Source organism: Dendrobates tinctorius, unplaced genomic scaffold, assembly GCF_039654945.1.
Source record: "Dendrobates tinctorius isolate UK_male_01 unplaced genomic scaffold, ASM3965494v1 ptg000005l, whole genome shotgun sequence".
NCBI lineage: Eukaryota > Metazoa > Chordata > Amphibia > Anura > Dendrobatidae > Dendrobates > Dendrobates tinctorius.
Window position 1 is genome coordinate 21210001 of NW_027361673.1, and position 26818 is coordinate 21236818.

Consider the following 26818-nt stretch of genomic DNA (forward strand, 5'->3'; position numbering starts at 1 on the left):
GCCGTGTCCTCCAGGTGAGGGGTACAGCAAACTCCCAGGTAGATTGGGATACACCTTTCCAGTGCTCCATTCTATGTATTTCTCTCCTGGCCATCTCACTGTACTGGTTTTCACTTCTGCCCAGCACCTTCACAAACAGTGTCCCCAAGCCGGCATCCGCGAACCTTTTTGGGCAACATTCTCTGAGTCCCCTTGCTCCTATATGGCTGCCGTTTTGGTGAATGGATGTGGTTGCAGCTGAGGTACAGACAGTTACCTCAGCCTCCGGCTTGCTAGCCGAGTCTTGTAGTCCTCCACTAGTGTTAGGGGCCAGTCCACTAACTGCGACCTGGTCCCTCCACTTCTGGATACGGGCCTCACGGGTGGCTTCCACACTTTCCATGCCACAAGGACCCCTTCTGTCCTCCCAAGTGCTTCCTTCAGGCTCCCCTCACAACTCTTTCTCCAGCTTTTCCTACTGCACTCCTTCTCCTTCTCTGTCCCCTCACATTCTCACTCATTCTCCTCAGACTCTCTCAGCCCTCACACCTTCTCTCACTCCGCTCTGATTGACTGACTCTTTCTAGAACAATCTTTTTACCTCAGCACTAACTCCTCCCACCAACTGTCACTGCTCACTCACTGTCACCTTCTAAGCTCTTCCCCTTTTTCCTACCTTCTCCACTGACTCCCCATCACCCTTTCCTAGCCAGCCTGGGATGAGGCCATCCTCCCTAAGGGTACACCCAGATACCCTGACTCAACTGGTGTGTGTTGGGTGCGAGTGTTAGAGTCCTGGTCCTGGGTAGTGCTCCCTCCTTACCTGAGAGTGGGATACCACACCTCTGGATGAGGTGCAGTACCTCTGTGGTGACTGTACTATCAGGGGCACCACATCTCAGGGGTGCCACATACAGAGAACCTAATTCCTCCATTCTCTGTGTCTGCAGATGTCAGACTGCACTAGGATGACATCTCAGTGCAGTCCAATGTTTCATACGCACCCACAGACTTGTATGGGTGCGCATAATCTGATCATCAGATTTACCTGAAGCATGCTGCAATTGATTTTTCATACCGAATCATCGTGAGAAAATAATAGAAGATCTGCCCTGCGCCATAGCATAACATTGGGCTGAGTATTGTCTGATAAAACATCTCAGTCCAGTTATATGCCAATGTGAGCGAGCCCTTAGCTTTTGCCTTGTAGCTTTTCTCACCAGCTTTCTCAGCTGACAATCATTTCAGCAAACTCTTGTTTGTTTCCACAATCTGCATTTACTTCCTGGCTCAGACCTGCAACTAACTGTTTGCAGTAAGAATAACAAACACGTTAGCGGATTTGCTCACATTTCAAATACTGCTGCATCAGATTGTATTATCTCTACAAACAAGTCTGCCTCTTCATCACCACTGCCAGCGACTCATACATTTGTTTGCTGTAAGCATAATAACCTCATCTATGGACTTGCTCACATTGTAATTGCTACCACTGGTCCAGAAATTATTATACATCTTCAGTTACTGTGTGTCCTGTGTCACTCCTTTATCTATCTTCTGGTATAGTCGGTGCCTCTTGTTTGCCTGCCTGCTGTCCTGATCTTCACTGTTTTATGTGCCATCCTGCAAGTCTTGCCCATTGTGCAATTGCCTTCTATTCTTGCTGTCCACCCTGACCTGCAATTTATAGAAGCAACCTCACCAGGTGAACCCTTAGCACTTCTTTACTGTTATGCTGTTACATTTACTATCTGTTTAGTCTCATCTTTGCTTTATGGGTTTTTTCTCTCTATTTCTATGATTATGATGACCTCACTTTTTAAATTCATCACAAAATGAATGCTCCATTTCCTACTTCTGCTTTTATACAGGCTACGATAGTCCTTCCTGAGTCGCAGTTCTATACCATGTGATGTGATAATCGCAAGCTACTATGGGTCAGCTTTAGAGATGAGAGGATCAGGATTTTTAATAACTTCAGGACATTGTGCACACAGGCGCAGTATCATCCAGGGCCTCATCAGAGCCAGAAGTCCTGGCCTAATGTGAAAGGACCAGTAATTTCAGCACTCGGTGATAAGAAGATGCAGCAAGGGTTGGATAAGTGATGGTGAGGCGTGGAGGAGCCAAAGATGTGAGCAGTAATGTGAGTGTATCTTTTTTGTTTAACCTTTTGGGGCCATTTTACTGTTCAGCATGGAAGTCAAATACAAAATATCTGCATTTTGGTGAATTAAGATTTTCATGTAAAAGTTTATTCCACTGTCATGTGATTTTTCTCTGGCTTATGAAATCTTCTAAAATGTGTGTTAGGCATCGAGTTTCCCCCCACTGCACAGAGGTAGTCTTAAGCCATGTCCTCTGTGGTCTCCCATTCCTCTGCAGCCGCAGAGATTGCTGCTCAGCAGAGACAGTGGTCCTGGCGTCTTGCCCAGGATAATGCTACGCATCTGGTCACTCCTTCTCGCTCTGCTATAACACCATGCTTGAGTCAGCAGCAAGCAGATGCTTTTGGGACTAAGTCCTGTCTTTTGCTTACTGATCATGCCTGTGGGATGACCTCTCATAGGAGGTTGGAGGTCACATGCGCAGGTCCCGTTCCTGCTTGGATTGGTCCACTGGGAAGGTCCCGGAAGTACGCCGCTATAAAAGAGTCGCATGGTCACTCGGCTATGCGCTAGTATAGACTCTAATGCTTATTTGTGTGTATGATGATGGATTCATGTATCTGGTGACTGACTTATTATAACTCCCTTCCCTTGGATACGCATGTTGGTTAGGGATTCAGAGTTAGAGTCAGCGCCAATGGATGGCTATTCTCACGCCACTGTGCTCCTAGTACTCTGCACACACTAGCGTCTGATGGGGTTGCCCACTGCAGGGCACTATCGTACCGCGGCAAGTGGCAGATACTGCCTGTGCAGCGCCTTGCACAACCTGTGCGCTTGTCTGGCCCAACCCTGGGCGATTAGAGGTGTCTGCCTGAGCGGCTCTGTGCACACCTGCACGCTTATCTGTGATTATATTCCTTACTGGCACCGCTGCAGTGGCGCTGAGCGCTAGTGGACCAGAAGGACTCTAATCCCGTTTCCTTGTGGCAGAGTCCTGTGTCCGTATTCTAGCGCTCATCTGGCTGAGCCCTGTGAGCTTAACAGGCTTTGGCATTTACTTTGAGCGGCACCGCGGTTCTGTGAAGTAACAGAACTCGCTTCTGTACACAACGGGTGACGCTAACCCACATGTGTTCATTTATTGCTTGCCGTATAGCCTCCGCAATTACCGAGCAGCAGTTCTACATCTCTGCACGGTGGACCCCAGGCTGCGAACGCACCTCATTGTCATTTTTATTATTTGGTGCGTTCCGCCAGCCGTTAACATGTGTAGACTAGCAGCAGACATTTTAGGTTATTTCCACAAATCGTAAAATTTACAAAATTTACAGGGTACAGTGAATTCCTAAAAATTTAGCACAATTTTGAGTGGCATAAAATCCTCACTCATCTCTATATTAGGATTATGAAGGGAATTTAAATGCAGAAAATGATAGTCGTAAACATGGAGTCTATGATTTTAGGCAGCGAACCCTGTCAGAAACAAACTCTTCCAATCTTTCTAAACTTCAGCTCAAGTTTCCAAGAGTGATTGCACTTTTTATCTAAAGACAAGAGCGAGATTAGCTAATCAAGCTGTGGACGCCAAAAGATACTACAGTATGTCATAATCCTGCTTGGTTCTTGCTGCTGTAATGCTACCCACCATCTGCAGCTTTCTCGTTTCCTTGAAATGATAGCCCGCCTGATGAACAGTCGGCATGCTTGGTGTCAGTGCAGCTTAAGAGCAAATATATCAAGGCATAACAAAGACAAATCTGTTCCTATGAAGAAGAAAAGTGCTGCTTGCTAAAGAAACCATACACAGTGTGATTGCTGGAGTATCTAAATATACGGAAGCAGCCACGTAAATTAAAGAGTGAAAACTGGCAAAGTGCCGCAATCAACGTAACTCTACTAGTGTGTGCAACATTTGGAAGCGGATACATGAGCAGATTTAATAAGCTTCAATGTGACCCACTAGCTTTAATGAACGATTCTATTTTTTATATGTATTAGCTATTAATCAGGTAAAACTACCTAAATATTAAAAAAAAACAGCAAAGAGCTTTGCCTCATTGAAGCAAATCATGGTGATAGATAAATATTGATGATACTAAATTACTATGAAGGACTCTGAGTAACAAAAGAACTGAGCAGCAGATGAAAATTAGAGGGCTCTGCAGTCTACTGTAGCAAACGGTGAGATGCAACATAAGAGCTTATTAGGAGGACGTAGGTGGCAGGGAACCGCGTAATTGTCATCAGGCACTAAATAATTCAATTAACACAGTGACAGATATAAATGTATGCTGAAAACCTTTCATTTGAAAACAAATAGGAAGCTGATTTTTTTTTTCATCTGGTATTTCTGGCAGATACAATAGGAAAGAAAATAAGATGATTTAACATTGTAAGGAAGATTAAATGGATTAATCAACTTGTGGGAAGCAAAATGCATTTATAGACTAGAAAATATAACAAAATCTCTGCTAAAGCACATACTGCATTGTAAATCTGAATTCGACGACTTTACTCCACAAAATTCGTACTTCCTTTTAATTGAATTGCAATTCTTGTAAAATAGAAGTGGGGGAGAAGGGAGTGAGAGAACCTCACTGCCCATAAGGGCTCGCACTCATTTGTGTTAATGAAGTCGCTCCAATGTTGTTCCTGAAATCAAGGACAAGTGTCATGCGAATACAATGCGACTTTTCTCAACTATCATCTATTTGACGTTCGTATGACATGCATATGCAATGTGCTTTTAACATCATCTCTTGCATACAGTAATTCTCTGTCATTTAAAGGGGGTTTTACACATAGCGATATCGCTAGCAATATCGCTAAAGCATCACCGATTTGGTGACGCAGCAGCGATATTGCTAGCGATATCACTATGTGTGATACTTACCTCCGACCAGCTCCCCCGCTGTCTGTCGTTGATCGCGCGAGATCCCGCAGCTCCATTTCTCGTCGGGCGCTTCCTGCTGGGATTCCTGCTGGCGCCGACGAACGCCGCGTGGACGCAGGCAGAAGGACGTCAGGATCGCCGTGTCTGAAAGGTAAGTAACGACCGCTGTATCGCTGCTGCATCGCTGTGAGATTTGCCTGTGTGGCAGCTCACTAGCGACCATTTAGCGATGCACCAGCGATCCTGACCTGGTCATATCGTTGTCGGGATCGCTGGTGCATCGCTAAATGTAAAGGGGCCTTAAAGCTAGTTTTCTAAGTAATAAAAGAATCTTACATACAGATAAAGACAGATAGTTAGATAGAATAAATAGGATAGATGTCCTGTAGATATTTATTGTCAGGAGTCCTCTACGTATAATAAACTAGCACCCTTTAGTGCCTTTCATGTGGCACTAAAAGGTACTGTATTTAGCCATTTTGAACCTATTAAATAAATATTTTTTTAATGGCATGGGGTCCCCCTTATCTTTAATAACCAGCTGAGGAAAATGAGACAGCTGGGGCTGGTGTTATTGCTATGGGAATGAGCCATCATCCGTGGATCTTCCAACACTAGTAACAACAGCTCATCGCAATCTGCGTAGCCCTTACTGGCTATAAAAAAGGGGGACCCCAAAAAAATGACTTGGGGCCCCTCCTATTTTTAATAACCAGCAAAAGCTAAGCAGACAGCTGCAGGATGATATTAATAGGCTGGTAAGTGGCCATGGATATTGGTCTCTTTCTAGACTAATAACACCTGTCCTCTGCCATCCCAGAAATGGCTCTTCCCAATTGCACTAGTGTGTTGGCAATCTGGATAATGGTTTTGGGGTTGATGTTACCTGTGCAAAACTCACCGACATCAAGCTCAGAGGTTAGTACTGGAGAGGCAGCTATCACACCCCCCTCATTACTAACTCTGTAGTCTAAAGAAATATACACACAGAGAAAAGTCCTGTTATTGCAAAATGCACTCCCCAACCCTCTTTGACCCATTTAATACCATTAAAAAATAAAATAATCCAAAGGTGTCCACCATAAATCCATAACAAGGAGGTCTCATGATGATCTCCGACTCTGCTGTGCTGAGCGGTGACATCAGTAATATGACAACTTAGCACGGCTGCCGAAACACACTGAGAATAGCGTCTGAATCTGGCTGCTGTAACGGGTAGTGATGCCAGTAAGGTTATAGCCGTTCACAGCCAATGAACTGCGGTAACCTAACTGGCATAACTGCTGGCAGCATGAGAACTGGCAGTAATTTCACATGCTGCAAGCGGTGACATCAGTAAGGTTACTGTAGTTTATTGGCCTTGAACTGTGATAACCTTACTGACACCACTATGTTTGCCTAATGTCTGAAACTTCAGCAATGTTAAAAATGGTGCCGGACAAGTTTTTTTTTCTTTGCGAACTGCAAATCTAATCTTAAAATATTCGAGTTTTTGTGAAACTGCAAATTTCATGAAATTTGATTCAAACTTAATCCTCCACCAATTGATCCGCACTATTGTATTGTTTTAATTTGTTAGATTTCTGGAGTGTAGAGTAAATTAAATATATGGCCATTAAGTCTTTTTTGGATAACCTCACATTGCTCCAAAAGCCAAATTTTGGGAAATTTCAAATGGATATATATTTTTTTTCCAGAAAAAAATAATCAGGTTTTCTTTTGATGTTTTTTGCCTGATTTTCTTTTGCAGCAATTTAAGCTAAAACACTGAGTCTAGATATGGAGTCAATACAAAAATTTCAAATGTCCTACTACCAGTGTGGTTTTTGATTCATATTACTTCATTTTGACATGTTTTCTGGGACACTGAATTCTAGCAAAGTACAGCATATGTGAGTATGTCACTTATTTTAAGCATATTCTAACATTTTCTTTATAGGTTTCCCCATTGGGTCACCTTCTCTACGAACAAGTGAGGGACCAAATTTTACAATGCGTTTGCTGCTTTATCACATTGTAATTTAAAGTTGATTGTAAAAAAGCTTCATTTATATTTATTTATTCACCTATTTGTTTGGGATCGCTATAATTTTCTTTTTTTCAAAACAAATTAAACATAGCTATGTATCTGAAGAGAATGAAAAAGAGAGAGAGAGTTCCTCTTTAACATAATTATCTGTCTTACCGTATTGTCTTTCACCAGCAGAGCACAGCACTGGATTCCGGCCATTAACATTTTGTGAGGATTCCATGCCACTGAATCAGCCCTATTAGACAATACATAATGCTGTTATGAAATGTTCTTCTTGTCAGCCAGATTGTTCCATGCGATATTAGGTCTCATTCAAATATCCGTTTTTGACAGAATTCATACCCATTATTGTGTATAGCATTGTGTAAATGCCATATCTTTTTGCGAACCATGTGGTCCTCAAAAATAAACTAAGACACATCTGTCTTTTCATCTTAGGGCACAGTCAGATGACCGTATAACACAGATATAACATTGCACTGTATGGACTGGCCGGCGGCTCTCCTGACATAAAGGTACTGTCACACTAAGGCCTCTTTCACACTTCCGTTTTTGACCATCAGTCAAAATCCGCCAGGTTTTGAAAAAAACGGATCCGCCATTTTTTTTTGCGGATCCGTTTTTTTGCCCATTGAGTTGCATTACTGGCGGATCTTGACGGATGGCCATCCGTTGGATCCGTTTTTGTGAGGATCCTCCAAATTTTTTTCGTCCGCCGGCATGCTTGGACGGATCATGCAACTTTTTTTCTTGTTGGATCCGATTTTACATTGCGCATGCCCGGAGAAAGGAAGTCAAGGAGAAAATTAACCCTGATATGCTTTCTGCCGGACGAAAAAATTCTCTCTCTCTCTCGCTCCCCTTCCCGGCCAGCGGTTCCTTTAAAATTCTTCATTCTGAGGATCCGTCACAAAACGGATCCTGTGGCATCCGTTCACATCAGTTAGGAATGGATCCGCTCTTCCGCCTTTTTGGTGGATTTTAACTGACACAAAAAACTGAAGTGTGAAAGAGGCCTTAGCGATGTACCAGCAATCCTGACCAGCGATATGACGCGGTCAGGATCGCTGATACATTGCTAAGTGGTCGATAGTGAGCTGCCACACAGGCAGATCTCACCAGCGACATCGCTGGGGACGGGGGTCGCTACTTACTTGTCACACTAGGCGATCCTGCGTCCTCCCGCCCGACTCCACGCTCGTCGCTCGTCTCTCCACAGGAAGCACCGCAGGAAGCTGACTATGAGAAACGGTCCTGAACGTTCTCGCGCAATCAGCGATAACCAGCGGGGGAGCGGGTCGTAGGTAAGTATCAGACACAGCGATATCGCTAGCAATATCGCTATAACGTCACAAGTTATAGCGATATTGCTAGCGATATCACTTAGTGTGACAGTACCTTAAATGTGACAGCCACATAGAAATACATGCTGCTATGCTCGGGTCAGGAAAGCTGACGGCCAGTCCAAACACTGCGATGCGATCATCATCCATATAATACAGCCGTCTGACTAAGCCCTGAGTCACAGATCAAATTTGCTAATGTAAGTCTATGAGTCCATAAAAATCACAGACAGCACATGGATGCCATTCCTGTGCTGACTGAACAGTAATTAACATTGCAATGGGCAAGAGAAGCTTTGTAATTTTTCTTTTATTTTTACAAGCAAGAAAATCATTGGTAAAACACTGACCAAAACAATTATAAAATTCATAACCAAACACTGATAAAAATCTAACCATTTTTTAAGTTCGGCAAAAAATCATTAACATCAGAATGAGACCTAACTCGATGAAGGAATCTGCACAAACCTGGTTATTCCATGCAGCAGTTTCCTATATTTTCGTGAGAGTAGCGCTGATCCTCCCCAAGATGCCTACAAACAGATGTATATAGATATAAAAGCAAAATAATAATAAAATAAAAATGTATGTAACTGGCAGTCTCTTTAATACAGAAGCAATGTAATCTGTAGTAATAAGTAGCTGTATTATTCGGAATAGTCACAATACAGATTTAAGAAAATTTTTAGTGAATGTATTACAAACTTTACTTTTATTTAGCTCTTTAAATGGATTGCCTCATGAAAACAATTCCATCCCATATGCCTAAAAAGTGCATGTGCTTGTCGTACAGGAGACCACCACCGGGGACCCACTCTATGAGCCAGAGAGTACTACTCTGGTAAATACAGTTCTTTACAGAGTCTGTTATTTATTAGAATGGACTTGAGAATATCATTTATCTAAAGACTGTGTTCACACAAGTCTATTTCATGGTCTTTAATGTCCAAACTAATATCTGGTCTCCTCACACAAAACTACAGCCCTATATGTGCCTATGAGCCTGTAAGCTTGGGTCAAGAGACCCTTAGTCAGTCCAGACATTATAGTTTGTATACAGTTATTGAAATATGCTCATGTGAACTTAGCCTGTGGATGTCCCTGGTGACCAGAGCTAATGGTCAGCTGTCAGAAAAGCCAGAACCACAGCAACCAGCCCATTACCATGGTGAAAACTATTAGAAGAAGCACTCCTCGTCCCATCAACAATTTTACCCTCTAAATATTGTGGCGTGTCTAAGGGTTGTGTAATCGATGGGAGATATGTGTCTCAGAGATGGCTTGTCTTCGTAATGTAAGACATAACATATATTGCTGTATTATTATTGTTTTGCAAGGACCTGTGGTGAGGTCACAGTCACGTGACCAGTCAGCTTCTGGGTTCGTGGGTGTGGCTACACTCTTATAATGTGGCCTGCTCCTGAATCAGGCAGCTGTAGGTGGGGAGGACTTAGCCTCCCGTGGGTATTGAAGCTCCAGGTCTGAGCCTGAGTTAACGGACATTGCTGTTTGCTTTTGCCTAATCTAAAGGCTATTTTCTTTGTTACTTGCTGCCTGATGGGTTTATGATGTAATAAACCACATGAACTGTAAAGGAATCGGCCTCCTGACTGTCTCCCGCTGCACCTGAGCGAGTAGGATCCCTACAATATATTGCAGTCATCATATTATATAGAGTTGTGTACTTAACAATTGCTCATTTTGCCTTTCTAACCAGTAAATTATTTTGCTTTCAGTTAGATCTTTAGATCTATGACATCATTTGATTAAAAACTGACTAGCTGAATCCTTCTAATATCTATGTAGAAACAAGAAATCTGTTTGCCCTGTATGAGTCATAAGTCACTGCAAAGGTCCATGGAGGGGGGGGGAAGGAGGGAGCAACTGGATCAGGAGTTGAAGAGAGGAATGATTCATGCAGGGACAAAAGACTTCCTATCAGAGCAGAAAAAAGAGACAAATTTACTGGGTAGTAAAGCAAAATGATTAATTGTAAGTACAAAGCACTATCTAATATGATGATTGCAATATACTGTACTAAGAGGATAACAACTTTGATGGGAGGAGTGCGTCTTTAAAAATGGGGTAGTCTTTGTGAGAGTACCTTTTTGAAGTCCTGTTGAAAGTCAGGAAAAGGGGAATATAAACATAAAAATCCTTGCCATACTCTTAGGCTACTTTCACACATCAGTTTTTTGACGTCAGGCAGGATCCGGCTATTTTTAGAAAAAACGGATCCGGCATAAATTTTGGAGAACTGTAGAAACGGATCCTTTTTTTTGCTGGATCCGTCTCTGTTCCTGGGGGCTGGCCAATTGGATCTGAGCATGCGCAGACTTAAAAAACGGATCCGGTGGCTGGATCCGTCTTTTTCTGGATCCGGCGCATTCCGGCGCCCATAGACTTTCATTGTAGCAAAAAGCTGGAAGCGCCGCATCCGGCGCTTCCGGCTTTTTCGCCGGAGAAAAAAAACGTTACAGTAGCCGTTTTTTCCAGATGCCGGAATGAGACAAGTTGCCGGATCCGGCAAAAAATGGATGAAACGCAATGCCATCCGGCACGATCCGGCGCTAATGCAAGTCAATGGGGAAAAACTGGATCCGGCATTGCATTTTGCCGGATCCGGTTTTACAAAAAAAAGCCGGATCGCGCCTGAAGGCAAAAAACTGATGTGTGAAAGAGGCCTTAGAAACCCATGAGTTTACATAAAATGTTGCAACATTTGTAACATTTTAACATAAAATGTTGTGAGTCTTCATAAACTCATGAGATATTTTTCAAGAAAATTATCATTATTATTACTACAGCTACTTTTTAGTTTACATAAAATGTTGTCAATCTTCGTAATCTGAAATGTTTAAAGATCCTCAAATTTTGTGTAATGGCCACAAAATTACGAGTCAAGGACTCATATGTATTTGTGATTTGCATTTTTATTTTTAGAGGGGAACATCTTGTAAATCTGGAAGTGCTCCATTAACCCCTTTCTCACTTTAGATGATAGTAACGTCTAAGGTGGGCTCCCCACTGTTTGTTGTGGCCTCCGGTGGTGAGCCTGCAACCTTTCCAGCACCTGTCAGCTGATTTGAACAGTTGACATGTGCCCCTAACAGCCGCGGGTGGATTCATGGTTCAACCTGCAGCTGTTAACATGTTAAATGCCTCTATAAATTCTCACAGCTGCATTTGATATGCTCACGCTGGAAATGCGCCACTAAACCCACCCATCGGCACTGTGTCACATGACCATGGGTCGCCAATGGGTTGGCATGACAACCCAGAGTCTGCAGCCGGCCCCTGTAATTGTTATTTCTGGATTTTTATGAGCGCCATCCAGGTCGATGCCCATAGCAAGTGAGCTACGATATATCAATATATAAAAAGAATTAACCCCATCCATAAATGACGTAAAGAGAAAAAATTTGAAAAGTCAGAATTTAGTTTTTATTGGTCGCTACAACATTGCATCTTCTTTCAGAAGATCGTATCTACACCAAAATGGTATCAATAAAAATGATTGCCTGTTATTACATTTTATTGTAATGTAGTGGTGACCAAAAAAAAAATAATTCTTGCATTATGAATTTTTTCTAGTTACGTCATTTAGCGATTGTGCTATTTTTTTATATTGATAGATCGGGCGATTCTGAACTTGGCGATACCAAATATGTGTATATTTGATTTTTTTCTTGTTTTATCATGAATAGGGAGAAAGGGGGGATGATTTGAACTTTATATATTTTTTATTTTTTTTATATTTTTAAAAATTTTTTTTTACTTTTTGCATGCTTCAAAAGTCTCCATGGGAGACTAGAAGCTGCAGTACTTTGATCACCTCTGCTACACATAGGCGATGATCAGATACACAAAAACTTGATTCCAGCTCACCCAGTTGCGCTATGCTTATCCACCTTGGGCTCAGACACCGGCCTTGCCCTGGCCTTCCATCATGAGTAAGACTGCTTAGTGCAGTCGAAATGCGTCGACTATGTCGACCATGAAAATTTTCTTTTGTACGTACTATATTTTCTTTTGCAAAAGGAAAAGATAAAAAAAAATCCAGTTCTGTTGAGGGGGACTCAAATTTTTTCTATTATCCTTGATGATCAGATCGCCTGTGTGTAGCAGAAATGCTCACTTACTATGAGCGCCAACCACAGAGCGGTGCTCATAGGAGTCTGGAAATGGCAACCATAGAGGTCTGCTGCTGCTGACCCATCGGTGACCTGAGATCATGTGATGGGGTCACTGAGTGGCGGAGCCAGTGACATGCTTCCTATAAGCTCAGGTTAAATGCCACTGTCAGAGATTGTCATCTGTATAGATCATCTGTCATGTGCCAGGAAAGGTGCGGGACTTAGTGCCGAGGCCCACACCAAACAGGGGGAGTTCAACATGTGTGTATTATTAAGGCACAAGTCGGCACATGTCGGAAAGGGGTTAAAGTATAAAGCCATAATACAGGCTCTACTAACTTACATCAACGTGGAACCATAGTTTATGCTTTTCACAGATGTCTGCAATCTCATCCAAAGGATCAAATGCTCCTAACACTGTAGTACCAGATGTGGCAACAACAAGGAAAGGCACAGCTCCCTGTAAAAAATAGGGTAGAGCAAGTTTATTTTAGATATTTAATGTAATCATAGCAACTGTTTCTCTTGCTATCCAAGTGACAGTGCTGAACTGATAAAAGCCTGCGAGTCCGGCATTCAACAGTCTGGCACTGGAGCTATCATGGCTTGAACTTGGATAACCTTTAGGATTCACAGAATTCAGTGCCGCCAGGTCTCCTGTCACCTGTGAGGCTTGGAAACCTCATGGGAAACTTTGAGGAACATTTTAAGATTGCTGGAGTTTCCAGCTGATGGAACACCTGGAGGATTTGCACTAAGGTTACCTTGGGTGTGTATTTTACTGTACTTGATAATAAATAAAAAAATTAAAATAAGTGGCACGAGTTCCCCTGTAATTTTCATAAGTAGCAGAAGGAAAGCCAATGGCTGATGTTATTTTTTATATATATTTCTAAAGGTGCTATTGGAATTAAATTCTCACCAGACCTAAGTAACAACTAGAGATGAGCAAACTTATTCAAAATATGTTCACCAATCTAAATTTTGACATGAACGTTGCACATTTGGATTCGTGTTTTTATTCCCTCTTATTTTTTTTTTTTTAAATTGGCAAAATTCTGCCAAAGTACGGTAAATGATCGAATTTCCACTAATACTTTTGTTAGGACTTAGGCCAGGATAGTGGTACTATATTATGAGAGGTGAGGGATGTGATTGATAAGGGGAGGGGGTGGGGAGAGGTAAGAGTAGCGGCAATCTATATATATAAGGACGCAGAAACCACCGGCAACATCATCGAGACACAATGGCTTCTGTCATTGGCTGCCGAATAGCGATAAGCAAACTTGTTCAGAAAACTTCGCCAATCTCAAATTCAGCACAATCATAGCTCATTTGGATTCGTGTTCTGATTTCCAAGCACTTTCCCCCAAAGTTGACAAAATTCGGTCACAGTTCGATAAATGATCACATTTCAATTAAGGCTTTTGCTAGGACTTTGGCTAGGATAATGGTGCTGTCTGATGAGCGGGGGGGTGTTTTATGATGGTAGAAGGTGTGTATTTGTCAGAGGAGCGGCAGAGTGTAATATTTTTTAACTAACTTAATGTGAGTACATTTGCAGCCAATCAGGGTGCAGAAACCATCCACATAGTCCAGACTCAAGGGCTTCTGTCATTGGCTGCCTATATCACATGTCCCTCTCCATAAAGAAAGCGAACATGCTGTTTTGTTGGTGCCATTTTGTCAGTGCAACAGCGCAAAGAGGCCACTGCTGATGCAAGTTGTCATACAGTTAGAAAGGATCCTGTCATATGTGTAATTGACCTTACAGTTTGTTGTAAAAGTGTTGTGGAGGCAGGAGACCATTTCCAAATCAAGTCCTATCAGTTTAATTAAACACAGCTGGACTCCAATGATGGAGTAGAACCATCTCAAGGAGGATCACAAGGAAATGGACAGCATGTGACTTAAATATGAGTGTCTGATCAAAGGGTCTGAATATTTATGACCATGTGATATTTCAGTTTTTCTTTTTCAATAAATTTGCAAAATTTCTACATTTCTGTTTTTTCAGTCAAGATGGGGTGCCGAGAGAAAAAAAATGAACTTTTTTTTGAATTTACCAAATGGCTGCAATGAAACAAAGAGTGAAAAATTTAAGGGGGTCTGAATACTTTCCATACCCACTGTGTGTGTATATGTATATATATATAGCCACACACATAACTGTATATATATTAAATCATCTCCTTTATTATGTAAATTGCCATCCCTTATTATTGTTATATACAGCACCGTCCCTTACATATTGGATTATATAGAGCCTTGTTTTTTATTACATACCGTCCTGTCTTGTTGGCTGTATAATGCAATGATGGCTGATGGAGCATGGGAAAGCTTCTTTTCTAATGGAGGAGCTGATGGACTGGTAATCTGGTCACCGGCTCCTCCATCAGCAGTCATTTTATATCTAGCAAGTGAGGGACTATGTAATAAAAGAGGGGACTGTGAATAACATAAATAACAAGAATACACTATGTAAGAGACATCACTGTACATAACAGCAGAGGAAGATATATATTAAGGGATGGCATCATAAAAAGTGAATACACTATATACTGAGGAATAAAAAAAGGAGAAATTAATCCAGCTCACCGCACTGCCTTGCTGGTAGGATCCAGATCCTGCGCACGGATTTGACTAGGCAGTCAATCAATAATAGGAAAGAAAAAAGAAAGAAGAAGTTCCAGCGCCAGGAATGGAAAATTAAAAATCCATTTTATTGTGCCATTGCATATTAAAATTCCAGCAGGTACAGCATATCTGTCGGATGACTACAGAACAGCGCGTTTTGACGCCTCAGGTCTTAATCATGTTCTTTTTTCTTTCCTATATACTGAGGAATGGTGCTATACATAATAAGTGAGTACACTATTTACTAAGGGACTGTGTTAGACATAATAAGCGATAATAGCATCTTTCTCCACCTTCCCTGTTTCTAAATCCATTATAAATCCCCCTTCCTCCCATCTCAATACTCCACAGCCATCATTGTCCTCCTCCCCTCAGATCCCATTGTTGTCCTCTCCCCCACACCAATCATTGCCCTCGTCACCATCTCCATCATTGCTTTCTCCCCACCACCCCATCATTTCCCATTCCCCCACTTCCATCATTTCTTCCTCCTCCACCACTCCCATCATTGCCCTTTCCACCATCATTGTCCTTTCCACTACCACCTCTATAATTGCCAATTCCACCACCTCCATCACCTCCTCCCCCACCACCCGCATTATTGCCTTTTTCACTGCCACATAATTTCCTCCTCCCCATCACCCCATCATTGTCCTTTCAACTGCTACCATCAGTGTTTTCTCCCCACCACCCCCATCATTGCCCTCTCCGTCACCCTATCATTGCCTTCTCCCCATCATTGCCTTCTCCTTCACCTACACACAGCACCATTCACCTTTCTGCACATTCCCCCACAGCGACACACACAGCACCTCTCACCTCTCTGCACGCTCTCCTGCAGCATTACCATCGCCGGCAGCTTTCTCTCTCTGGCACAACCACAGAGCTGAATGATGATGTCATCCAGCCGCTCTGCTGTGTGAGAGACATGAAGTGCAGGCAGGGAGCAGGAAGGATCACTGAAGCTCCGCTCCACTGCCATTTTCTCTTGCAGGCAGCAAAGCAGCAGTGATCTCTCCTGCCTCTCGCACATGAGGGCAATCTGGCCAGGGGCCCCCCGGAGCCAGATAAACAGGCCAGATTGCCACATTATTAGCTGTCCTGCAGGGGCCCCCCTCCACCTCTGAGCCCCGGTACGGCCATACCAGCTGCACATGCGGTATGTCCGCCCCTGGAACAAACACCAGCATGTCCTATCCAAAGACAACTGACAACATTTATTACTGGATGGGCTACTTTCTTTGACAGCCACACAGCGGTACACCTTGTAGATGATCCTGATGACACTCAGATACCTGAAGCACATGCACACAGTGCTGAGTTGTCAGGGCAGGAAGGGGAGCAGGGTGACTCATGGCGAGGAGTGGGAAAACAGAGAGGATGATGATGAGGTTGTAGAACCCACTTGGTGTGAACCCACAGTCATGCAGCTAAGTAGCTCAGCAGAGAAGGTGGATAAGGAGGAAGACGATGATGTTATTTTGCAGCTTGCCGCTTAGACATGGAGTGATGCAATCACGAAAAGCATTGCATCGTCAGTCACTACTGTGGCTGTATAAAATAGATATGACAGGCTCAAACCCCAACTTAGGTGCTCTGGGAAAAAACAAGACTAAAGTATAGGAGTAACCCCGGCACACTAATAACATGAAAGTAAAGTCTTCTCAACGACAGTCTTTAATTGTTGTGATTTTATTGATTGTGAAAAAAAGGGTGGTGTTACAATCCAAAAAAGGGTGGTGTTACAATCCAACGTTTCAGCTCTACTTCTCGAGCTTTCATCAGGGATATGACTACAATATATACAATAAAAGAACAAAAATCAATAAATAAACTTTATAAAGTATTATAAAACCAAAAATCTAGTGATAGGTGATACATAAGGTGGGGACAGTGTCATACATCCTTTGTGAAGGTGTGTATGGATCTATAATGATGTGAGGCCAGTGAGTATGTATTGTGGTGTGATACGGTGAACATGTGAGAGGTTGAACAGAGGAATAGAGTGAAGGTGTAAGGAGTTGAAAAGCATGAATGTGTAGGTAGTGTTGAGAAAGGGCATTAGGGGACAGTGAAGTGGAGTGGGAATAAAAGTGAGGTCATCTAAGGAGGCAGTGTGTAAGGGGTGCTCTTGGAAATGTTAAGGCATAAGGTATAAATACCTAGATCCTTGGTTTTGAGGTGTGTGTATAAGTGGTATAGGTTTGCCTTTGTAATCCAGCTGCTGGAACGGTACCTATAGTACCTTGCTATTCCTTAACCTATACCCTTTCTCAGTGGTTACTATAGGTACCGTTCCAGCAGTTGGATTACAAAGGCAAACCTATACCACTTATACACACACCTCAAAACCAAGGATCTAGGTATTTATACCTTATGCCTTAACATTTCCAAGAGCACCCCTTACACACTGCCTCCTTAGATGACCTCACTTTTATTCCCACTCCACTTCACTGTCCCCTAATGCCCTTTCTCAACACTACCTACACATTCATGCTTTTCAACTCCTTACACCTTCACTCTATTCCTCTGTTCAACCTCTCACATGTTCACCGTAACACACCACAATACATACTCACTGGCCTCACATCATTATAGATCCATACACACCTTCACAAAGGATGTATGACACTGTCCCCACCTTATGTATCACCTATCACTAGATTTTTGGTTTTATAATACTTTATAAAGTTTATTTATTGATTTTTGTTCTTTTATTGTATATATTGTAGTCATATCCCTGATGAAAGCTCGAGAAGTAGAGCTGAAACGTTGGATTGTAACACCACCCTTTTTTGGATTGTAACACCACCCTTTTTTTCACAATCAATAAAATCACAACAATTAAAGACTGTCGTTGAGAAGACTTTACTTTCATGTTATTAGTGTGCCGGGGTTACTCCTATACTTTACTACTGTGGCTGTGGCCTGCAGTGGTCATGAAACAGCAGTTCACAGGGGTGGCAAGGGCTGCCTAGCCTGGGCCTATTTTGAGACTCAACTCATCTTCTCTGCCAACTTTGCAAAAAACAACTCAGTATAGACAAAAATTACAATAATTTGAAAACTACATGCATGAACCGGCAGATGCGTGGTCAACTTACCCTAGTCTGGGAATCTCACTGCGCTAAAATGTGGACTAGTGGGCCTTGACAACCACAGTATATCCCATCAACCTCATCTGCTGCTTCTTCCTCCTTTGTCACCGTGGAAAATGTTCTCACACAGGTCTCCGACCGCAGGATCTCCTTTTGTTTAACCCCTGAAGTCAGGGTGACTGAGAGTCCATCAGCTGTTATGGAAGTGGCGTTGCCTGCTATTTTTGTTTCACAGAGCACATTACATCTTTCTCAATCCACCATAACATCTAGTCATATACCTCACTCACAATCCAGCAGTTTGTCCTGTTCTCCATATTCCACCCCCTATCAGCACAGCAACCAGCCCTTGGTCCCTCAGTTGAGGACACGTAAAAGAATGTTTCCTCCTACGCATGCCAAAGCTAAGAGCTTGATCTCCACCATCTCCAATATGTTGGTCACAGAAATGATGCCTTTCTGCCTGGTGGATACTGGACGAGTTCTGAAAGCGGTTGGCAGTCGCAATCCCCCAGTGCTGGTTGCCCAATGGCCAATACTTCTCTAAAACAGCTGTGCCTGTGCTATAACACTATGTCTCAGACAACATCACCTGTTCCTTTAAAAATGTATTCCTGCCAGGGTGGAATTCAATACTGACATCTGGATGAACAAACATGGCCAGAGGAGTTACATCTCACTGTCTTGGCATTGGGTGACTCTGGTGGCTGTGGAGGCAGGCGGGCGGACAAGGGCTGCTCCACAAGTCTTGGAATCCCAAAAGGCTTGCAGTACAACCTCTGTATCTAACAGTTCCTCTACTGCTTCTGCATCCTCCACCTCCTCTAGGGCCTTCACCTGCACCCTCAGCCCCTCCCTTAATGAAACATGTGTTCCAATAGTGCAGAGAGAATCCCCCCTACCTCTGTAATGTGCAGCTAGGGCTCACTGCAATCAGGCTGTGCTTAAATTAACATGCCTTGAACATCACAGTCACACAGCTCAAGAGTTGTGGACAGCTATCCAGGCTGAGTTTGAGCAATGGCTGTCTCCACTGAACCTGGAGCCAAGGAAGGCTGTGTACAATAATGGTGCGAACCTGGTGGTGGCCCTAAGCTGGGGCAACCTCACACATGTGCCCGGGTGATGTGCCAACTTGGTGGAATTCCACTCTGCCCATGTTATAGCGACTGTGTCAGCAGTGACAAGCCCTGGTGCAGTAGGTCCTTTTGCACAGCCTGGGTCAATGCAGTACAGACGTGGTGCAAATCACGCCTGTGGAGTGCACACAGATAAATGACCTCTGCACCCTTCTGCACAGTTTAAAAAATGTCTAATAAGATGGTTATTGCTGATGATGTCATGAAATCAATATTCCAGCTATCTACATACTGGAGCACACTTTGAATAGTCTGCGGGAGGAGGTGGTGGTTGCAGAGGAACAAGTGGAAGAAGAGGAGGATGTGGAAGGGATAACAATATCTCCAAGTTTCGGACTGTCGTCGCACAGGCTGATGCCATGATAGGGTGGACTACAGCGATCAATGGGGGCTCATGGTACCAGACAATCTGTTAATGAAGGTGTGGGAGCCGAGGAGCAAATGTAGGATGATGATGAGGAAGAGGTGATTGGTGCGCAACAGTAAGGAAATGACAAGGATAATGATCCACTCTGTTGTCCGTGGTTGGAGGAGATGGAGGATGCAAGTCTGAGTGTTACCTCGCCACCAACACACCATGGACTTGGACCTCATGGAAGTGCCCATCACATGTGTGCATTCTTGCTGCTCTATCTGCAACATGATGCACATATTCTTAGGGTTAGAAATAATGCTGAATACTGGGTTGCCACTCTGTTAGATCCACAGTGCAAGAGTAAATTTTGCCAGATGATTCCTACACCTGGAAAGAAACGCACGTATGCTGGTGTATCAAAACATGCTTGTAGACAATTTTAAGAGTGGTTTTCCCCAAAACAGCAGTGAGGCACACAGTGTGCATCACAGTTATAGACTTTCAACTACGGGAAGTCATCAAAGAAAAAACATTAGCAGCAGCAGTGTAAGTGGCAGAAGCAATTTCTGTAAGTCATTTCCAACATTTTTTAGACCAGATTGTGAACTAGCAAAACAGAGTACAAGTCTGGCATGTTGTGAATGACTAGAGAGGATGGTGCAGGAATATCTGGAGTTCAATAGCAATGTCAACGGGGGGGTTGCTCTTTTGCATTTTGGTCTTCAAAAATGGAAGAGTGACCTGAGCTCGCCTGTCAACCTTGGAGGTTTTGTCATGATTGGCAGTGAGTATTCTCTCAGAATGAGTTATCAGCGCTGTTGGTGGTGCCCTGATAGATAAGCAATCCAGCTGTCCCCTGAAAGTGTAGACTGCCTAACTTTTATCAAAATGAACAAGTTATGGATCTCTAATGACTTTTGCATCCCAGTTGCAGACTGAGCAGACTAGGCAATGGTGTAGTTTTTAGTGTGCTGCATTGATCTCATGTTATTGCAGTCTGTGACACCTTTGTCAAGGCTTCTGTGCCTGCTGTTGCTACTGCTGCTGATGTTACCAATAGGGATGAGCGAGTATATTCGCAAGTATGTTGTACTCGTGGTACTCGGAACGTAGCGAGTATTTCACCACTCGCCTCACAATATTAGGATCTCTCACCCAGCATGTTAGCCAATCACAGTAATGTTGCAGCCATCTTGGTTGTGGCATTACTATGATTGGCAGGCTGTGCAACATCATAGATCAGTCATAGCCTATGACTCAGAGGCTCTATTTAAGCCCTGCCATTTTCTGCACATTGCATCCAGAACACAGCTAGTGCTAGCGTAGGGAGAGTGCGAGCAGCTGCTAGGGAGAGTGGTGCTTTTGCAAATCGTCCATAAATCATCTCAAAAACTCTCACGAGAGCTGCCTGGAGTATTTTAGTAGTAGGTGACTGTAGTGCAGGGAGACAGGCAGGAGCGTTGCTACATACATAGTACCTCAATATCTCAGCTCTTCTGCAAGCTGAAAGTAATGTATAAGGTCAGAGAGGAGTGACAGTTTTCCCAGATATTTCTGGGGTCACATTTACCCGTGCAGGCTAATTTTTTTGCCCTTGCGGTGCTTTTTGCACACCGAATAGCACGCATTGTACTGTATAACTGAGACGCAGACAGCAACGCTGTCTTCTGTGGTGACTGGAGAGCTAAATCTTCAGCTTTAACCTCAAGCCAACTTTTTGCCCTTGCGGTGCTGTTTGCATACCGAATAGCATGCACGGTACTGCACAACTAAGACGCAGTCAGGAACACTGCCTTCACTGGTGACTGTTGAGCTAAATCTTCGACTTTAACCTCAGGCCAACTTTCTTGCCCTTGCGGTGCTGTTTGTAAAACACAAAGCAGTGCTAGGCTGTAGTGCTACCCTCCACAAAGCACAAAATGCTCCTTGTTCCCCAATTTCTACACCTGAACATCTGCAACTATGTCACAAAAACCCCAAATTCCAGAAAAGCCTATTGTGAAGGGACAGGGACGTGGACGTGGGCATGGGGTTGTCAGTGGTGCCCAACAAGGCGCTAAACCTGGCAGACAGAAGTAGGTTGGTGCATCTATGTTCATTGCGAAAATTAGTAGTCTGGAATGTAAACATGTCTGGAAGCCAGAAGAGCAAGAGCAGATACTGTCTTAGTTGGCAGCTAAGGGCTCAATGAAATTTTCTAGCAGCACCCAATCTTCCATGACCACACAGTCTACTGTCGATACGCAAAACACCGGGGTCATCCAATCCTCAACCTATTCCTACTTCCTCCTCCCCTCAGCAGTCACAGAAAACATTTGACCCCAAGCTTGGCCACTCTAATGATCTGTTTGGTACATATGATCCTTTGGTTGCCTCAGGCCTCTCAACGTGCAATATTCAAGAGGAACGTCAGGAGGTATCATCTGTTCATGGCCAAATATTTGAAAACCCATTGCCAGAAGAAAGCCACCTTCAGCCACGTTATATATCGGCTCAAGGGGTGGAGCCTGATGATGATGAGACACAGTTGCCATCTGGCCAGCCGACAATATCAACACGGAGGGGGGATGACATGAACGACGAGGTGGTCGATGATGAGTACACTGATCCGACCTGGACCGTTGGTACGCATAGCCAGCTCAGCAGCACAGAGGAAGAAGGTGGATACATAGCACCAACAAAGGCAACTCTTGTTTGAGCAGAGTGTGAAGTGTGTCAACTGTTCCCAAGAGCAATCTCTCTGGGCCCCAAGTCAAGGCAAGGGGGTGTTCATCCTCTGTCTGGAAGTTTTTTTGAGGGATAGTCCTTCTGAACCAAACATTGTTATCTATAGCATCTGCCATATGAAGCTGAGCAGAGGCCAGGGCAAAGGCAAACAGAGCACCATCAGTATGAGTAAGCACATAGCAGCCAAGCACCCTAGTCAGTGGGTGGAAAAACAGGGTACCAAATCAGTGTCTGCGGGTCAAACCACTGCCATGTCGCCTGTGATCTGTCCTTCCCAATCTGCTGGCCAGGAAGCAGGTGCTCATACCTCCTGATCACAAGCTGTGGTTGCAGAGACACAGGACACAAAAATCCTATCAACTTGTTTGTCCCAGCCAAGCATCCAGTTGTCTGTTCCCCAGATCTATGAAAGGAAGCGTAAATACCAGTTGAGACTGCCACCTGATGAAGACGGTACCACAGTCGAAACGCGTTGTGGATTGAAACAATATATCTGTGTCTTGGTGTTTCCTAGCGCTCCTGTGACCATGTGTCTTAACTCTTCATGCTTTTGTCCTCCTGTGGAAGGCTACGGCTGGAGCTGCGGAGGTTCTAATTTTGACACTTAGCCCCTGGAGATTTACCTCCCAGCACTCCCACAGTGACCGCTCTTTTCTCTTCCCTATCGTCAATATACTGTCTCATCAGCAAGGGCTAGCTGGACCGGTAACATTGTCAAGGAGGCAGAAGTTGAACAACATGATCAACAAGTATCTACAGTAAGTGACCATACCTGCATCCTTCCTGATGCTTCTGTTCCATTTAATTACTTGGTATCCAAGCTGCACAGTTGGCCAGACCTCTCCTTATATGCCTTGGAGGTGCTGGCCTGACCTGCTGCTAGTGTGATGTCAGAGTGTGTTTTCAGTGCTGCTGGGGCAATCATCACAGATACACGCACACGGCTGACTACAGAGAATGCAGACAGGCTGACTCTGATAAAATTTAACAAGGACTGGATTTCGCCACAGTTTTTAAGCCCTCCAGATGACAGCATCCCAACCTAAAGTCACCCAAAACGTTCTTTTATGCTACTGTTGATCACATCCATCCCTTCCCATACAAACCCCTTTCCTTCTTCTTACATGTGTATCCTACTCCTGCTTCTGCCACATGTACCTCATGGTCAGCAAGCTAGAAACAATGTTCCATTCATTAATATTTCCCATTGGAGGCACTTGTGATGAGACATCCTTCCTGTGTCAACCATGATACAGCCCCTTGGGCTAATTTTGGGAAACACTATGTTTATACCTGCACATTGGGCACTGGAACTACCATGCTAGTAGTCCTAGCTTAATAATTGTCTGGCCCTTGAGGCCTACTTCCTGCATCAACCATGATACAGCCACTAGGGCTCATTTTTGGAGACACTATGCCTTCACGTTGTGCAGTGGCAGTGGAACAACAAGGACAGTAGTCCAACATTTATAATTGTGAATTCCTTGTGATGATGATGGGTGGCTTCTTCCTGCGTTAACCAACACATAGCTTTTTACTGCCTGCTTTTAAACAATCATGCACCCATTTCAACCTTTTCTTCAGGGCGCGAGACTGCTTTGTAGGGTCCAGCAGAAAATTACTCGTATTTCCCATTGACTTGCACTGGATTCACTACGCGTTACAAATACCCGAGTACTAGGACCTACTCTTTATGAAAATAGCAAGTCTGAATATTTGATTACTCGCGCATCCCTAGTTACAAACAATTTTTTAAAACGTGGAGACTTCAAGTTGGGTCTCTATCTGGTGGGTTGCCTGTAGTGGAAGCGTTGTCAGATCCCCATTATTCTAATTCTACTCTGGGGAAATTGATGCCAGTTTAGTGATGTGTGGGAATATTTTTTCTAAATATTTGGACTCCAAGTTGGATGTGTGGGAATAGTTTTTTGAAATATTTGGACTCCAAGTTGGGTCTCCTTCATGTGTGTTGCCTGCATCAGTAGGGCTCCCAGACCGGCAGGCCTACACTTACTGCCAGTCAACTACCTGTATTAGTATCCTTAAATGTTTCTAACAATATTAGTCTAAAAAGAAAATATTTGTGCCATCTGAGTGTGGCTAAGCTGAAAAACAGTTTAAGCTGTTGCATGAGGTATCAGGGCCCTAGCACAGCAGGCTTACACCAGCCCCTCACCCACCTCATCTTAATTTAAACTTAAATTCAAAGCTCTAAATGCTGGCCCAGACCCTGATATCTCATGCATGGCCCATGGCTGACTGCTGCTGTGCCATTATCAAATTTCTATTGTGGGTCAATTGATCAGCCAACTACCTGTGTTTTTACCCTTCCATTTTTCTAAGATTAGTGGTCTACCAAGCTGATATTTGTGCCACCTGAGTGTGGCTGAGCAGAAATACAGTTTAAGCTATTTCATGAGGTGTCAGAGCTCCAAACCTAGCAAGTCTACACTAATCCATCACCTATCTCGTCTTTGTTTAAACTTAAAATCAAAGCTCTAAATGGTGACCCAGACCCTGATACCTCATGCATGGCTCATGGCTGACTGCTGCTGTGCCATGATTAATTTTCTACTGTGTGTCAGTTGATCCCACTTTTCCTATTGTCTGCCCCTAATTTTTGGAAATGTTTGGACAAGAACCACCTGTGGAGCGCTACAGAAAAAACTGGAGTCAAGAGGTACAATTATTTCAAGGAAAAACATAAGAAATGCACTCAACCTCCAGGGCCTGTGTGGCGCCCCTGAGGCTCAGTCACCACAGAGGTACTGCACCTTCTCCTAAGGTGTAGTGCCCCAGCAACTAGGTAAGTTGGGAACTTCTTTCCACACTCCAACACCTGCACCCACACACAGGATAGTTCAGCAATGGACCAGATTGCGGCTCCATGCTTAGAGGATAGCAGAGCACCTTTCGTGGGTCCTTGCTTTGTAACATGAGATGTGCTGGGAGGTGGGTGGAGTTAGATATAAAAGAGTGGGAAAGTTTAGAATTACAGATCAGTCTGAGGGGAGGCAGAGAGCAGGCTGACAAGAGGTCAGCCTAAGGGGAGGTCAAGGTGGAGAAAGTCAGTCAGTCAGGCGAGGCTGAGGACTGGTCTTAATGGAACGAGCTCCCTGGGAAAGGAACAGAAGGAGAGAGACATAGAACTGCAACCTAAGCTTCCATAAGAGAGAGAAGGAACAGCGTGGAACGAAGGAGTGGGAGAACAGAGAGGAGTTGTGGGTTGGAAGAGGAACCCTGCCTATAGGTTCTCAGCGCAAGGCCAGGGCCCGGTCCCTGAGGTTGTACGGACACTTATGGTTCTGCAGCAGACACTAGTGGAGTAGTTGGCTGTAAAAGCACTACTCCCATCCAAGACTTGGGACACAACAGCAACTGAATAGAGAGCCAGGACTCTGGAGAAAGGAGTCCCCGAGAGAGGCTACAGCTGTCTGTCATACAAGTAGAGTTGTTAGGAACATCTGACAGGAGGAACTTCAGAGTACCACGGTACTGGAGCTCTTCACACTAAAGGCGCAATAGAGGAGTTGTTCAGGACAGGTACATGTTGGCGGAATGTTGGAGAGAAGCCTAACTTGCCCGGGAGGTTGATTGAGTCTCTGCCCTGGAGGACACGGCATGGAAGTGGGCTCCAGTGTTTACCAAGAACTGTGAGTAAAGCGTTGAAACTACAAGCCCTGCTGTCCTCCATTGCTTCTTGCGTCCACCTGCATTGGTACATTTCCTGCGCCGGACACTACACCATCAAGGTGTCCCCACATCTACACTGCCCTGGGACAACAGCCCTGCCTGTGGAGGGCTATACCACCATTGCTACATCCCACCATCTGTCCCAGAGGATCTGTCTGCAGCGTCGGCTTAACATCTCCCTTGCTGAACACCACAGGTGGAGTCACGAACTATTCAATTCCATTAACCACACACCACCATTGACATTGGGCGCCCAGGGCCACGGATCGGGTCACAGCTGCCGTGATACTTTCCCCCTGACACCGGCCCAGTACCGAGTACCCTATAGCCCTGGGACGGGGGCGACCCACCTGCATGCACTTTCAATAAGCAAGACTCCTTTGCTGAACTAAAAGCATGTTGTAGAATGTTGTGGCACCTCAGAATCCGGTTGCCACGGTGACATTACCTCCCTCTAAGCAGTGATGTCATGCCTGGAGGCAGGGGGGGTCCCCATGCCAGGTAACACAGTGTACATGTCAATTCCTGCTCCAGGCCAGAAAGGGGAGCTTCCTTATATATTCTGGCCAGCAGGTGGGATTGGTGAGTCAGAAATAAGTCAGCTGAGAGAGTAAACAGGAGAGTTGTCATGGAAATGGGAGCCAGCTAGAGCTCATGACAGGACAGTGAGAGAGG

At 44.1% G+C, this 26818-nt stretch overlaps 1 protein-coding gene across 1 annotated transcript in view; it reads right to left on the reverse strand.

Moving 5' to 3' along the window:
* GADL1 (glutamate decarboxylase like 1) overlaps positions 1 to 26818 on the reverse strand; it is a 657207-nt gene that overhangs the window by 265232 nt on the left and 365157 nt on the right. Inside the window, exons 9-11 of the mRNA XM_073568647.1 lie at positions 12838 to 12954; positions 8827 to 8891; positions 7169 to 7250 (exon numbers count right to left, since the gene is read on the reverse strand). Of these exons, the coding sequence (XP_073424748.1) occupies positions 7169 to 7250; positions 8827 to 8891; positions 12838 to 12954 (264 nt within the window). The remainder of the gene's footprint in view (positions 1 to 7168; positions 7251 to 8826; positions 8892 to 12837; positions 12955 to 26818) is intronic.